Here is a 17,366-nt window from a genome sequence, read left to right on the forward strand (position 1 = left end):
GTAGATATATTCTCTGATCACAGACCTTTGTGCGTCCATGTCAAGTGCATTCCTGCACTACCCAGCTGCTTTTCCTTGTGTTCTAACTACAAGATGGCATTGCCTATGTCCCAACTCACCCAAGTTAGAAACTTTCGTATCATTGTCTAGTGACCTGTAGTGCTTCCTCTAAGATTCATCAGTGCCCTGGTTCATTCATGCTTTTGTCATCTCACACCTGGCCCATTCCTACTGCTCTCCTGTGCTGCCTTACCAATTCACTGCCACGAGAATTATCTTCACAAAATATTGGTCACAGCAAGCTGCCACATGTTTTGAGATTCTTTAGTGTTTCCCCCTACAGTGATGTTTTCTGGATTTGCTTTTTACACAATGTTAATAAAAACAATCTCTAAAACAATATTCTCTAATTTGTGAAAATGCTGCATGAAATTTTGATAGATAGATAAGATATATGTATATATTTTAAGTGAGAGGAGGGGCAGTAGTGAGACAGACTCCCACATACACCTTTACTGAGATCCATCCTGTAACCCCCGTGTGGAGCCGACACTCAAACCAATCGAGCTATCGCCAGCACCCGGGTCTGGAACCAATAGAGCCGCTGGCTGCAGGAGAGGAAGAGGGAGCTAAGAAGAAGAGGGAGGGGTAGAGAAGCAGATGGCTGCTTCCCCTGTGTGCCCTGACTAAGAATTGAACCCAGGACATCCATACACTGGGCATGGGCCAACACTCTGATCACTGAGCCAACCTGCCAGGGCTCGATAGATATTTCTATAGCAGTGTGCTAATGCATATTATTAATATTCAACTAATTGAAAGGAATAGAGAATAACACGGTTCTCTAAACTTATTTTTAAAAAAAGGAACACCCATGTCACCCTTTGAAAAGTGAAAAACATACATCAGTGTCCCAGAACAATTTTGGGAAATGTTAGCCTGAGAATATGGTTCAGATTCTTTGATACAACATTTAAGGAATGCCATGAACTTACCACAGCTTCCGCCTGGGGCTCCCTCGGCCACCACATCTCTCCACAAATCCCATAATCCAACCAAGTTAGCATAGCTGCAGTTCTTCAAGCAATGCTGTATACTGTAAAAGATTTCATTGTGAAAGTTTTCAAACTCCTCTTTCCTGTATTTCCAGTTTGTTGGAACTTATATTTAAATATTTGTTTAAATCCAGTTTGAATTTTTGTTTGCTTGTTTGCTGAGAATACCTGACAGGGTATGCTGGCTACATGGCATCCCATCAGTAGGCACACAAGCCTGGAGCTGTCGCTTTAATGATTACAATGGGTCAGTAAATTCAATGCTGACAGCCATGTCCTGCCACTGTCAAATCATTGCAAATTAATTTGTGTGCCCACAATGAGCTTACTTACATTCTAGGGAGGGAAAACAGAAAGATGCATGCAAAGAAATGAAATATAAATTGTCTTAATAAACCCTTAATTCTAGGACAAAAAGTAAAGCACTGTAAGTGGGCAGAAGGGCATTTGTGATATCTGTGATATGAACCATATGGATCTCTGGGAGAACAGAGTTCCGAGAGAGGGAACAGGCAGTCAGAAGGCCATGAGCAAGAGCTTGTCTGCAGGCTCAAGGTGCAGCAAAGACTGCAAGGCTCGGTCGGGTACAGTGAATAGTGGGCACAGTAGTAACAGATGAGATCTGTTTTCATGTGTGTGAAAATCATGGAGCATACTAGATAGATTTTTTTTGTAAGTGTTTAGGCTTTCCTCTAAGTAAAAGAAAGAGCCTGTATTACTCAGCTGAGACAATTTATAACTTTATAATAAATATGTCAGGAATCAAACTACCACATTTTTATATTTTCACAGGATCGTTGTGAAAATCAATGTGAAATGTATTTTTGCTTTCCATGTGAACCCCATCTTATTTATTGGAAAGGGCTATGGGTAAAATTATAGTAAAAAAAAGGTGTTTGATATTAAATAAATTGACCACATTTCTTTACTATCTCCTGGATTTTGACTTGCACAGTACTTTATTCTCTAAATATAAGCAGTAAGAATGACTCAGTGTGGGTAATTCAGTTACTACCTAATCATCAGTTATTTTAGTTTTGTTACTATTGCTACATGGCAGCAAATATTTCAGTATAAATCTCTCCATAATCTTCAAATTTTGTGGTTTTTATACAGCTAATACTTTACTATTGGGTATGTAATAAATAACTATGTCTGGACTATTATAACATGCTATTAGGAAAATAACTCTCTGGGAGCAAAAGCACAAGGCCCTGATCTCTCCCCTCTACCTGTTTCCTTTCTTTTCCTTTTTATTATTAATTCATTAACTTTAATTAACTGTTACAATAGATTCACAAATAATAAGTCAAAATTTTTTTATCTAACTGGCATGGTGTAAATGAAAATATTTAGTTATTTAAAAGCCTGCAGAAGCATTTAGAATGATAATGCATTTGTGAACAATCAAAAGGACTATCAAATATAATTATTCTGGAAATTGAAATTAGTGAAATTCCCTTTAATCATTTGCGCAATTCATTTTTGGCAATTTTCTCTTCTAATTTAATAAATTAGAACAAATATTTGGTGTCTGGTCTATCATGAGTCCCTGCTACTCAACACTAATTATTTTTTGCCCTCTATTGCTTTCTAGAGTGGTGATTCTATAGATAAGCTATTTTATTGTAGACGTTTACTATCGAAGTTTTAAATATTATTTTATTTCTATATGTAAATGGAGTTCATTATTATGCCATTTAAAACTTAGTTTAACGTGGGTATTCCTGCATGCCACCCTTACACGTGTGTGTGCACTAATGCATTCCCTCACACATGCATGTGCACACACGGACACACAACGAATAAATGAAACCTATATTTAAAGTAGGAAATCATCATTGAACATATGTAAATATTAATACATTGAGGAATATTTGCAGAAAGATACTCTAGATGTCTCACATTCTGAGGATCCAGGAAATTCTTTCATGTAAAATAGAATGTCATGATAAATGTAGGCCTGACCACTTAGCACAGCCTCAAAAAGCTCATCATTCTACCGGTTGTCATTTCTTTTTCCCCACTGGTTAACCGTTAACCTTAGTTAAATCACCTTGTGAAACTTATTTTCCTCTGTTGATTTCTTCTTTTAAAAATTTCTTTTTAAAAATGTTATCCCATGAGTAGGAAAAATACTCTCCTTTTTGATTAACTAAAATTTTTCATAAATAAATGTATTCTGTTTTTCTTGAAGAGGAAAAATAAACTTTGTTTTTATGTTTAATACTGAAATGATGGATTATTGCCAGATAACCATATTGACAAATCAATATAATAATTTAGGTGGATTGTGAGGATAAAAAGTTATATTAGAAATAAATATGAGTTGATAAGTCTTAAGCTTAACTGTATGTATATTAGCACGTTAAGCAACATTGTGTTTTATTTTCTAATTTATCATCTACCCTAAAAATGATTTAAGGCATATGTCTAATATATGAGTTAGTACAAAAGCTCTTCAAGTGATTGTTTAGAGACTTTGTTGTATATAAATTAACCAGGATACTACAAATTAGCCATATTTATTAATGAAAGGCTGTTCTGCTTCTTAATTTGTCTGGACTTGATAGTTCATCACAGTTCTTTACAAAAGTTGCACCATGTTGTAATTCATGGAGCACTGTGCTCTCCACCACCACCTCCTCTCTCTACTTTATTCCAGATGCTGCTCCTATGTAGGTCGGCGGGGCAATGGGCCTCAGGCAATCTCCATTGGCAAGAACTGTGATAAATTTGGAATTGTTGTTCATGAATTGGGCCATGTGATAGGCTTTTGGCATGAACACACGCGACCAGATCGAGATAACCATGTAACCATCATAAGAGAAAACATACAGCCAGGTGAGAATTGGGATTAAGGTTGACTGAACTTCTGTTAAGTTCTGTTTGTATTATTTACCATTTAACTTTTTTAAAAATGTGGACTTTTTATTTTTTTTAATATGATAGAATCAACATATTGCTTGATTAAAAAATACTCATGATGTGTTATATTTTTAGTAATTTTTTTTTTCAGAATGAATGGTCTTATGTGATTTTTAGGCTTACTTTTTTCCCCCCTTAAGATTTAGCTTTCTTATTTCTAAACTTCTGTGTTTTCCAAGAATAGATGTACGCTATTCAACCATAAATTAGTATTATTAAATACTTTTAAATGCATTTTCTGTACTTAGCTTCTATAATTTATGTTAAGGACTTGGAGAGAGTCCAGGGTTTACCATCAAACGTGCTGCTAGCATAGGAATCAATAGTGTACCAGGGATAACTGGAGAAAATTCCAGGGAAATGAGTCAATCCAGAATAGTCTAAATAGTTTTCTTGAGATTTCTCTTAAACCTGACTACCCTAAACACAAATTTTAAAGAATATTTTCAGCAATTGAAATATAATGTATAATTAAAATTCAATTTTCTCTGACATTTGATATGCTATAATAGTCTCATTTTAAAGTGCTTAATTATTTTATTTTATTTTATTTTATTTTATTTTATTTTATTTTATTTTATTTTTCTGAAGTGAGAAGCGGAGGAGGCAGAGAGACAGACTTCTGCATGCACCCAACTGGGATCCACCTGGCGAGCCCACTAGGGGGCGATGCTCTGTCCATCAGGGGTGTTGCTCTGTTGTAACCGGAGCCATACTAGTGCCTGAGGTGGAGGCCATGGTTTCATCCTCAGTGGCCAGACCAACTTTGCTCCAATGGAACCTTGGCTATGGGAGGGGAAGAGAGAGATAGAAAAGAGAAGGGGGAAAGGTGGAGAATCAGATGGGTGCTTCTCCTGCGTGCCCTGGCTGAGAATCAAACCTGGCACTTCCACATGTCTAATTAACACTCTACCACTGAGCCAACCAGCCAGGGCTAAGCTTTTTATTTGTTTTAACTTTCATAAATTTATAAACATTAGTACATTTCAATTGCCAAAAGAAAAATCTAATTGGATGGAATTGTCTTATAAGGTAGTAAGTATTTAAGTATAAGCAAAGTAAAAATGTGTCTTTATTTACTTATTTATTGCCAGTTTCATGTTACAACCACTGGATTTCTTAGAATTTCTGTCATTAATGGCATTGATCTGTTTGTGTACTCATTACATGTTGGTGACAATTATTTCTTAAGGCACTATTAGATGTTGGAAATGCTGTAATGAAAAATACATAGCTTAGTGTGGGTTATGCACATACATACAAATGATTGCAAATGAGTAGGAAAAGTAACAATAGCATATGTTGAGATTACCATAGCATCTAAGCATGGTGTGACAAAATGTACCTTGGAGAATCAAGGAAGATGTCATAAAGGAACTGACATTTAGAAGTACAGTAGAAGTGTTCTAAGTGAATGGAAGAATGATGGAATTTCTCAGCTGAAAAAACATCATTATCAGAGATACAAACACAGGAAATGGAATCTTTTTTTTTTTTAAGAGAGGGGAGGGGAGATAGACAGACACCTGCATGTAACCCAACCAAGATCCACCTGACAACCAACATCTGCAGCTATGCTCTGCCCATCTAAGGCTATGCTCGCAACTGAGCTATCTTTAATACCTGAGGTAAGGCTTCATGGAGCCATCCTCTCAGCACTGGGGCTGATGACCTCAAACCAGTCGAGCCATGGCTACAAGAGGAGAAGAGGAAGAGAAGGAAGTAGAGGGGGGAGCAGGGGAGAAGCAGATTGTCACGTCTCCTGTATGCCTTGACTGGAATTGAACCCAGGACTTCCACATGCCAAGTTGATGCTCTACTGCTGGCCAACCAGCCAGGGCATGTAATCTTTTTTTTTTTTTTTTTTGCCCGCTGTGGCTGCATGGTAAGTTATCAGTGGGAGATTAGTTGGTAATTACCTAGAGAGGCTAGATCATAGGGAATCTTCTACAGGTATGGCAAAAGTAGGTGAAGTGGTGAGTACGCAAAATACAAAGTTTATTCACATATTATTATTTATTAATTATTGTATTATTTCCCATATGAATATATGTGAACCTGTTTTTGCTGCACCCTGTACATGAAGGCAGATTTTATACTTTAGCTCTTGGAAAATAATTAAAAGATTGAAAGTAGATTGAGTTCAGATTTAAAATGAAAATATAATCCTTTTATTTTGGGGATCATTAACTGAGAATGGGGAAATGGGGGTGGAAAGATGAACCTGAAGTCAGGGAAACTCATTAAAAACTTAAATAAGTAGTTTAATGAGATGACTAAGTCCTCCATTAAGGTAGCAGAGGTCAAGAGAAGTAAGAGGGCATAATCTTCCAAAAATATTTTAAGAGGAACATCATCATGTGAGGGGTCATTTCAAAGTTTTATTTTTAGGCAACAGGGTGAATGGTGAAGTAAGAAGTATGGATAAGGCTACATTTTTTTTTTTTTTTTTTTTTTTTAGAGAAAGAAAGACAATGATTTCATTTAGCCTATCCTTGAATTTGAGAAGACTTTGGATGATCCAAATAGAGATAGTTAGTAGATAGACAGAGGAAAGGTGAGTCCAAACTTTAGGATCTGTCTAGGGTAAAAAATTTATAGTGAATTTGACTGTGTGGGGAAACTTGGGAAGGAGCAGAAAATGAGTGAAGATAGAAAATAGGGAATACCAACATTTATAGCAGGGGTCCCCAAACTTTTTACACAGGGGGCCAGTTCACTGTCCCTCAGACCGTTGGAGGGCCGGACTATAAAAAAAACTATGAACAAATTCCTATGCACACTGCACATATCTTATTTTAAAGTAAAAAAACAAAACGGGAACAAATACAACATTTAAAATAAAGAACAAGTAAATTTAAATCAACAAACTGACCAATATTTCAATGGGAACTATGCTTCTCTCACTGACCACCAATGAAAGAGGTGCCCCTTCCAGAAGTGCAGCGGGGGCTGGATAAATGGCCTCAGGGGGCCCCATGTGGCCCGTGGGCCGTAGTTTGGGGACCCCTGATTTATAGCAACATTTTTTAGAAAAGCCCCCCCCACAAGGCTAAGGAAGGTTTGGTCTAAGAGGCAGAAAATTCATGAATAGGATACCACAGATAGAGATCATTTCAAGAATGATGAAATGAAGTGACGTCACGGAAATGGTGCCGTGAGCAGCGCGTCCGACACCTCTCCCCCAAATCACAACAAATTTATCAACTAGAAACAGAAAATTTTATCCTCGGAGCATTCCGGAGTTCCACACAAACTGATAGCGAAAGGACTGTTATCACTTGAATCTGAGAGACGAGGATGTGGAGGAATCTACCACAGGGACGTTCTTTCAAACCGCAAGGAAGTGCGCCTGTGTGCTATCAACAAGACCACCCTCAGATGCCGATAAGAAAGAGGAAATCAAATATTATGGATACAAAAGAAAGAGAGGTAACACAAATAGATGTGGAAAAATCTATGGAGAAAAGACTTAACATATTGGAAGCCTTGGAGCTAAATGACAGAGAATTTAAAATAGAAATCTTAAAAATACTCAGAGATATACAAGAAAACACAGAAAGGCAATATAGGGAGATCAGAAAACAACTCAATGAACACAAAGAATATATTACCAAGGAAATTGAAACTATAAAAACAAATCACACAGAAATGAAAAACTCAATTCACGAGCTGAAAAACGAGGTAACAAGCTTAGCTAACAGAACAGCCCAGATTGAAGATAGGATTAGTGAAATAGAAGACAAACAACTTGAGGCACAACAGAGAGAAGAAGAAAGAGACTCAAGAATAATAAAAAACGAGAAAGCCCTACAGGAATTGTCTGACTCCATCAGAAAGAATAACATAAGAATAATAGGTATATCAGAGGGAGAAGAGAAAGAAAATGGAATGGAGAATATACTCAAACAAATAATAGACGAGAACTTCCCAAGCCTGTGGAAGGAACTAAAGCCTCAAATTCAAGAAGCAAACAGAACACCAAGTTTTCTTAACCCCAACAAACCCACTCCAAGGCACATCATAATAAAGATGACACAAACCAATGACAAAGAAAAAATTCTCAAGGCAGCCAGGGAAAAAAAGAGTACAACATATAAAGGAAGGCCTATTAGATTATCATCAGATTTCTCAGCAGAAACTCTACAAGCTAGAAGAGAGTGGACCCCAATATTTAAAGCCCTGAAAGAGAGGAACTTTCAGCCAAGAATACTATACCCATCAAAGCTATCCTTCAAGTATGAAGGAGATATAAAAACATTCACAAATACAGAAAAGATGAGAGAATTTATCAACAGAAAGCCCCCACTCCAGGAAATACTAAAGGGGGTTTTCCAACCAGATTCAAAGAACAAAAGAAAACAACACCACAAGTAACAGCTCCACCAAGAACACAATAAAACCAAACTTAAACTGTGACAACAAAGGAAAAAAAGGGGGGAGAGGTTGGAGATTAACAGTAGCAAAGGATGATGAAGTGCAGAAATACTTATAAGATAGGGTACTACAATGAATATGGTAGGTACCCTTTTCATTACTTAATGGTAACCACCCTTAAAAAAACCACCACAAAAACACTTGACTTAAAAAAGGTAGCAACAGAGGAAAGAAGTATGGAACACAAACAAACAAAAACAAATGATAGAAAAACAAAAGAGAAGAATCAAACTAGATACAAAACTAACAGAAAGCAATTTATAAAATGGCAGTAGGGAACCCACAAGTGTCAATAATTACACTAAATGTAAATGGATTAAACTTACCAATAAAAAGACACAGAGTAGCAGAATGGATTAAAAAAGAAAATCCAACTATATGCTGCCTACAAGAAACACATCTAAGCAACAAGGATAAAAACAAATTCAAAGTGAAAGGCTGGAAAACAATACTCCAAGCAAACAACACCCAAAAAAAAGCAGGCGTAGCAATACTCATATCTAATAATGCTGACTACAAGACAGAAAAAGTACTCAGAGACAAAAATGGTCATTTCATAATGATTAAGGGGAAGTTGAATCAAGAAGACATAACAATCCTTAATATATATGCACCAAACCAAGGAGCACCAAAATATATAAGACAGCTACTTATTGACCTTAAAACAAAAACTAACAAAAATACAATCATACTTGGAGACCTCAATACACCGCTGACGGCTCTAGATCGGTCATCCAAACAGAGAATCAATAAAGATATAGTGGCCTTAAATGAAATACTAGAACACCTGGATATGATAGACATCTACAGGACACTTCATCCCAAAGCGACAGAGTATACATTTTTCTCTAGTGTACATGGAACATTCTCAAGAATTGACCATATGTTGGGCCACAAAGACAATATCAGCAAATTTAGAAAAATTGAAATTGTACCAAGCATATTTTCTGATCATAAAGCCTTGAAACTAGAATTCAACTGCAAAAAAGAGGGGGAAAAACCCACAAAAATGTGGAAACTAAACAACATACTTCTAAAAAATGAATGGATCAAAGAAGAAATAAGCGCAGAAATCAAAAGATATATACAGACAAATGAAAATGAAAATACGACATATCAGAATCTCTGGGATGCAGCAAAAGCAGTAATAAGAGGAAAGTTCATATCACTTCAGGCCTATATGAACAAACAAGGAACTAGAAAAAGAAGAACAAAGACAACCCAAAACCAGCCGAAGAAAGGAGATAATAAAAATCAGAGCAGAAATAAATGAAATAGAGAACAGAAAAACTATAGAAAAAATCAATAAAACAAGGAGCTGGTTCTTTGAAAAGATCAACAAAATTGACAAACCCTTGGCAAGACTCACCAAGGAAAAAAGACACAGGACTCAAATAAATAAAATCCAAAATGAAAGAGGAGAGATCACCACAGACATCATAGATATACAAAGAATTATTGTAGAATACTATGAAAAATTATATGCCACCAAATACAACAATCTAGAAGAAATGGATAAATTCCTAGAACAATACAACCTTCCTAGACTGAGTCATGAAGAAGCAGAAAGCCTAAACAGACCAATCAGCAGGGAGGAAATAGAAAAAACTATTAAAAATCTCCCCAAAAATAAAAGTCCAGGCCCAGACAGTTATACTAGTGAATTCTATCAAACATTCAAAGAAGACTTGGTTCCTATTCTACTCAAAGTCTTCCAAAAAATTGAAGAAGAAGCAATACTTCCAAACACATTTTATGAGGCCAACATAACCCTCATACCAAAACCTGGCAAGGATGGCACAAAGAAAGAAAACTACAGACCAATATCTCTAATGAATACAGATGCTAAAATACTAAACAAAATACTGGCAAACCGAATACAACAACATATTAAAAAAATAATACATCATGATCAAGTGGGATTCATCCCAGAATCTCAAGGATGGTTCAACATACGCAAAACGGTTAACGTAATACACCATATCAACAAAACAAAGAACAAAAACCACATGATCTTATCAATAGATGCAGAAAAGGCTTTTGATAAAATACAACACAATTTTATGTTTAAGACTCTCAACAAAATGGGTATAGAAGGAAAATATCTCAACATGATAAAGGCCATATATGATAAACCATCAGCCAACATCCTATTAAACGGCATAAAACTGAGGACTTTCTACCTTAAATCAGGAACAAGACAGGGTTGTCCACTCTCTCCACTCTTATTCAACGTGGTGCTAGAAGTTCTGGCCAGAGCAATCAGACAAGACAAAGAAATAAAAGGCATCCATATCGGAAAAGAAGAAGTAAAGGTATCACTTTTTGCTGATGATATGATCCTATACATCGAAAACCCGAAGGACTCCACAAAAAGATTATTAGAAACAATAAACCAATACAGTAAGGTCGCAAGATACAAAATTAACATACAAAAGTCCATAGCCTTTCTATATGCCAACAATGAAATATTAGAAAACGAACTCAAAAAAATAATCCCCTTCACGATTGCAACAAAAAAAATAAAATACCTAGGAATAAACATAACAAAGAACGTAAAGGACCTATATAATGAAAATTACAAAGCATTGTTAAGGGAAATCGAAAAAGATACAATGAGATGGAAAAATATTCCTTGTTCTTGGATAGGAAGAATAAATATAATCAAATAGCCATATTACCCAAAGCAATATACAAATTTAATGCAATTCCCATCAAAATCCCTATGAGATTTCTTAAAGAAATGGAACAAAAAATCATCAGATTTATATGGAACTATAAAAAACCCCGAATAGCCAAAACAATCCTAAGGAAAAAGAATGAAGCTGGGGGCATTACAATACCTGACTTTAAACTATATTATAGGGCCACGATAATCAAAACAGCATGGTATTGGCAAAAAAATAGACACTCAGACCAATGGAACAGAATAGAAAGCCCAGAAATAAAACCACATATATATGGTCAAATAATCTTTGATAAAGGGGCCAACAACACACAATGGAGAAAAGAAAGCCTCTTCAACAAATGGTGTTGGGAAAACTGGAAAGCCACATGCAAAAGAATGAAACTCGACTACAGCCTGTCCCCATGTACTAAAATTAATTCAAAATGGATCAAAGACCTAAATATAAGACCTGAAACAATAAAGTACATAGAAGAAGACATAGGTACTAAAATCATGGGCCTGGGTTTTAAAGAACATTTTATGAACTTGACTCCAATGGCAAGAGAAGTGAAGGCAAAGATAAATGAATGGGACTACATCAGAATTAAAAGTTTTTGCTCAGCAAGAGAAACTGATATCAAAATAAACAGACAGCCAACTATATGGGAACTGATATTTTCAAACGACAGCTCAGATAAGGGCCTAATATCCAAAATTTACAAAGAACTCATAAAACTCAACAACAAACAAACAAGCAATCCAATAAAAAAATGGGAAGAGGACATGAACAGACACTTCTCCCAGGAAGAGATACAAATGGCCAACAGATATATGAAAAGATGCTCAGCTTCATTAGTTATTAGAGAAATGCAAATCAAAACTACAATGAGATACCACCTCACTCCTGTTAGATTAGCTATTATCAACAAGACGGGTAATAGCAAATGTTGGAGAGGCTGTGGAGAAAAAGGAACCCTCATTCACTGTTGGTGGGACTGTAAAGTAGTACAACCATTATGGAGGAAAGTATGGTGGTTCCTCAAAAAACTGCAAATAGAACTACCTTATGACCCAGCAATCCCTCTACTGGGTATATACCCCAAAACCTCAGAAACATTGATACATGAAGACACATGTAGCCCCATGTTCATTGCAGCACTGTTCACAGTGGCCAAGACATGGAAACAACCAAAAAGCCCTTCAATAGAAGACTGGATAAAGAAGATGTGGCACATATACACTATGGAATACTACTCAGCCATAAGAAATGATGACATCAGATCATTTACAGCAAAATGGTGGGATCTTGATAACATTATAAGGAGTGAAATAAGTAAATCAGAAAAAAACAAGAACTACATGATTCCATACATTGGTGGAACATAAAAATGAGACTAAGAGACATGGACAAGAGTGTGGTGGTTACCAAGGGTGGGGGGGGGGAGGGAGGACATGGGAGGGAGGGAGGGAGGGAGGGAGAGAGTTAGGGGAGGGGGAGGGGCACAGAGAACTGGATGGAGGGTGACGGAGGACATTCTGACTTTGGGCGAGGGGTTTGCAGCATAATTTGATGACAAAATAACCTAGACATGTTTTCTTTGAATATATGTACCCTGATTTATTAATGTCATCCCATTACCATTAATAAAAATTTATTAAAAAAAAAAAAAAAGAATGATGAAATGATTTGTAGTGTTGAATATCAAAGAGAGTAAAGAAAATGTATACTCCCAAAATAGAAGACTACTGCCTGAGCTAGCCATCAAGGTTCATTTTGTACTTTATATCATTAGGAGAGAATTAAAGAGGAAATCATATTTCTGAATATTATTTTAGTAACCAATTAAATGAGAAGAAAATTTCTGTTAACTGTAGTTACTAAGTTTCCTCTATTCTGTAGAAAAAACTTATAAAGGAAATAACTTTCAAGAATGATGTTTACTTTTAAAATAAGACTCTGGTTCAACATAATTACGTACCTGAAACAAGCAAGAAATGTATAAATAGTATATAAATGTGTAATACTTAACACAGTGTTCAGCAAATGATAGCTGTTGATACTTTTGTTGACTCTATATTCAGGCCAATAGAAAAAATAATTTATTGGGTGAGACTTCCTGAGTACTCGGAACTACTATTGCAGTGCAATTCTAGTATTTAAGAATTCATGTTGGAGATTAATCTGCAACAAATTTATGACTTGCTCTGGCTCAGAAAGTTAAGATCAAGTGTTATTCAAGGGCAATGTCTAATAAGTGAAAACTTTAGCTTCGCATTTATATGCAAAATTAGTCACTATGATAGGAGCCAAATTGGCATAAGCATTGGATTACTTTAATACATTTTAGAATATGACTTCAAGAAGGAGGCTTATTCTTCTGAAACACATTCTTCATAACCAGAATTAGAGCTTGGAGTGGATTCATCAAGGAGATTCTCGTTTAAGTTTTGAGTGAAATTTGTTGCTATTGTTTTACCTTTAGTGACAAAATCACATAGCTAAAGGTCAGCTGCTGTGTTGTGTGTGTTTACAAATATTGTGTTTATATTTTTTCAGTGTTTCATAGAAAGAATATAAAGCAAATAGGAAGATAATTTTTGTCGGTCTTGGCCAATGTAGTCATAAGAGAAAGGTGGGAAACTCATTAAGTAAAATCTAACTTTTATAATCATTTTTGCAGTACTGAAAAAAAGGGTAGGATTTTAAAGAAGCAAATATGAGAACATAAAAGAGTATAAATAGAAAATAGAACCAAAGTATGCTCTTGGTAATCTACTCTTTTGCCAAAATTAACTTATTAACAAAATTCACCATTACGCTTTCAATGTGATATTTTTTACTTTATTAATTGGATTTATTGGGATGACATTGGTTCACAAAGCCGTGCAAGTTTCAAGTGTACAGCTTTATAAAATGCCTTGTATACCCCCTGCCCCAAGCAGTTCTATTAAGTAACACAGTGGCATTGGATGGATACTTTTGCACAATGTGGGTGTTAGTATGTAACTACAGTGTGCATGAAGTTTAGCCATTTAGTAAAAAAAAAAAAAAATACAATAAAAAATGTGCAGAAGTAGCAATAGTTCTCCTCTCTGTCTGTTAGTAGCCTTCTGAAATGTTATTTGTGCCTGACTTTTAGGTCAAGAATACAATTTTCTGAAGATGGAGCCTGGAGAAGTGAACTCACTGGGAGAAAGATACGATTTTGACAGTATCATGCACTATGCCAGGAACACCTTCTCAAGGTTGGAGTCTCAGGTTATACCTTTTGACTTTTAATTTATTTCTACTGTGTGGCTTCTCACAAAGCTATATCTCACATTAGAGCTAGAAGCATTTTCAAATATTGCTGCCATAAAGTACAAAAAGTACTTGATTGATACTGATAGCCAACACCAAGCATTTGAGATTTTAAAAACATTTTGACATTTTCTATCCAATACATAAATTTAAAGTGAAAATTAAAATGATATGAAGTATTTAAACTATTTTATATTGCTAAATCATAAACATTTAATTAACATGAGCAAACCAATCAGCATATTAAGTTGGCAAATTGTCATTTAAAGAAAATTAGGCATTCACAAACAGGGTCCTTGTTGTAGAGTGGGAATATTACACTCTCTATGTGATTTGTGTTTTCCGCTGTGTATTTTCTATGCTCAAGTACTGGTTATAATCAAAAGCTGCTATACTGATTTAATTCTTAAAGAACATGTTAGGAAGATATTTTGTTGCATTATATAATTTAGAATTTCATCACTTATCGACTTTAAACTTATTTTATTAATTATTGAATGCTATTTTAAAGAATGTAATAAATTTGGATTTTGATTACTTTATTCGAAAGATGATGTCATCAAACAAATAGCTCTCAGGTAAGGAATTTAGAACTGTTAAACCAGTGGTCCCCAACCCCCGGGTCGCAGACCAGTACCAGTCCATGGGCCTTTTGGTACTGGTCCACAGAGAAAGAATAAATAACTTAAATTATTTCCATTTTGTTTATATTTAAGTCTGAACAATGTTTTATTTTTTAAAAATGACCAGATGTAACATTTTTTAAAAATGTTACATCCGTTTAAGACTCACTCTTGACACTTGTCTCGGTCATGTGATACATTTATCTGTCCCACCCTAAAGGCCGGTCCGTGAAAATATTTTCTGACATTAAACCGGTCCGTGGCCCAAAGAAGGTTGGGGACCACTGTGTTAAACCATTGAGATCGACCCTTTTCCCCATTGTATGCCTATTTTACACTCATATGTCCATTCTAAATCATTCTTTTGGCCCTCCATGTCCACTTCACAGTTTATCAACATCTGTTATTAAAGTCAGGGTCAGAAAGAAGATAAAATAATTCAGATTAATCCCCTTGTTTTGTTAAAAAAATTCTTGGTAAAAAGTAAAGTTGGATAATATAAATGAACACTTAATGCTTAGATACATTAAAATTAAGGTTTATTGAAAAGACCAAATTTTATTATTTAAAAAATTATTTTCTTCTAAAGTATATATAGATATATACATAAATAATTGCATATATGTGTTTAAATGTAATAAGTATCCAAATACTTTTTGTTTCTGGAATTAAAGTTAGGTTTTGGTAGGAATACACCCATAAATTTGGCCTGAAATTACTCTTAAGGAATTATAGAATTTTATTTCTAGACCAGTGCTTGAAACTGAATTTTTTATAGAAACATGTAACAAATGGGGATTTGGGTCCCAGTTTAGCAAGGACCACATTTCATATGCTGCTAAAGTATATTATTTAGAACTAAACTGAGTTTTCATTCTTTGGAACACATGAGGTACTAGAAAGTAGAGAAAAATTTTATTTATTTTTATCCTTGATAGATGATGAATCTAAATGAAATTTAAAAGTCTATATATTTCTCCTTATTCTATAATCCTTTTACATGTTTAAATTTATTTTTTCATAACCCATTCTGCCCTTGCTGCCTGCAGTCCATCATATTCCCACTGCCATCTTGGTTGTTGCCTGCCAACCAGACTTGACCTCTTTTTTTTTTGTCTAATTGATTTAAAATTATTTTATTCAGTTTTCCTAATAAGCTTGTATTTCTATTGCAAAAGCAACCATATATCAATATATATATATACACCTTAGAAGAATTGATCTAGTTAATATTATTTCATTGTTTTGATCTTTAAAGACGATGTTTATTAATTCACACATAGGTTTAAATCACTGAAATTCAGGAGATGAAATATTTGGCAAAGTTTTCAGCCACCATATTTAAAGCTGCTTTCTCTTTCTCTTGCTTTCTCTCTCTCTCTCTCATAAAAAACACACAACATATATGCACCATCTTAACCATTGTTATGTACAGTTCAGTACATTCACATTGTTGTGAAATAGATCTCCAGAGCTTTTTCATCATGCAAAACTGAAACTTTAGGCCCATTAAATAACAATTCCTCATTCTCCCTTTCCTACAACCCCTGGTAACCATTATTCCACTTTCTGTGTCTATGAATTGGCTACTTTAGACACCTCATTAAGTAGAATCATACATTTATTTTGTGACTGGCTTATTTTATTTACCCAGTGCCATCTTGGCTCATCCACATAGTAGCATGGGGCAGGATTTTCTTTGGCTTTTAAGACTGAATAATATTTCACTGTATGTACATACAATATTTTGTTATTTTTCCAATATTTTTTGGCTATTTGAAGTCCTGTAAGATTTTATATGTATTTTAGGACAGTATTTTTCTATTTCTGCAATAAATGCCATTGGGATTTTGACTGGGATTGTGTTGAATCTGTACATCATTTTGAGTAGGGTGGATATCTTACCAAATTCATTTGTACAGTCCATAAACATAGAATGTCTTTCCATTTATTTGTGTCTTTAATTTCTTTCAGCAATGTTTTGTAATTTTTAGTGTACAATTCTTTCTTCTCATTAGTTATGTTTATTTCTAAGTATTTTATTCTTTTTGATACTATTTTAAATGTAATGTTCTTCTTAATTTCCTTGCTGGATTGCTCATTGTTACTGTATAGAAATGCAACTGATTTTTGCATTGATTTTGTATCCTGAAACTTTGCTTAGTTTATTAGGTCTGATAGCTTTTTTGTGGACTCTTTAAGGTTTTCTACATATAAAATTCTATGATCAGCAATGGAGATGATTTTACATTTTTCTTTCCAATTTGGATGCCCTTTTTTTCTTTCTCTTGCCCAATTGCTAAGATTTCCAGTACCATGTTGAATAGAAGTGATAAGAGCAGTCTTGCGTTATT

The 17,366-nt window shown here is 34.9% G+C and overlaps 1 protein-coding gene across 2 annotated transcripts in view; it reads left to right on the forward strand.

The window, feature by feature from the left end:
* Positions 1–17,366, forward strand: part of TLL1 (tolloid like 1) — a 190,223-nt gene that overhangs the window by 88,153 nt on the left and 84,704 nt on the right. For both annotated transcript variants that reach the window (XM_066280266.1, XM_066280275.1), the window contains exons 6-7: positions 3,721–3,899; positions 14,229–14,334. In XM_066280266.1, the coding sequence (XP_066136363.1) occupies positions 3,721–3,899; positions 14,229–14,334 (285 nt within the window). The remainder of the gene's footprint in view (positions 1–3,720; positions 3,900–14,228; positions 14,335–17,366) is intronic.

This window comes from Saccopteryx bilineata, chromosome 1 (genome assembly GCF_036850765.1).
Source record: "Saccopteryx bilineata isolate mSacBil1 chromosome 1, mSacBil1_pri_phased_curated, whole genome shotgun sequence".
NCBI classification, from domain to species: Eukaryota; Metazoa; Chordata; class Mammalia; order Chiroptera; family Emballonuridae; genus Saccopteryx; species Saccopteryx bilineata.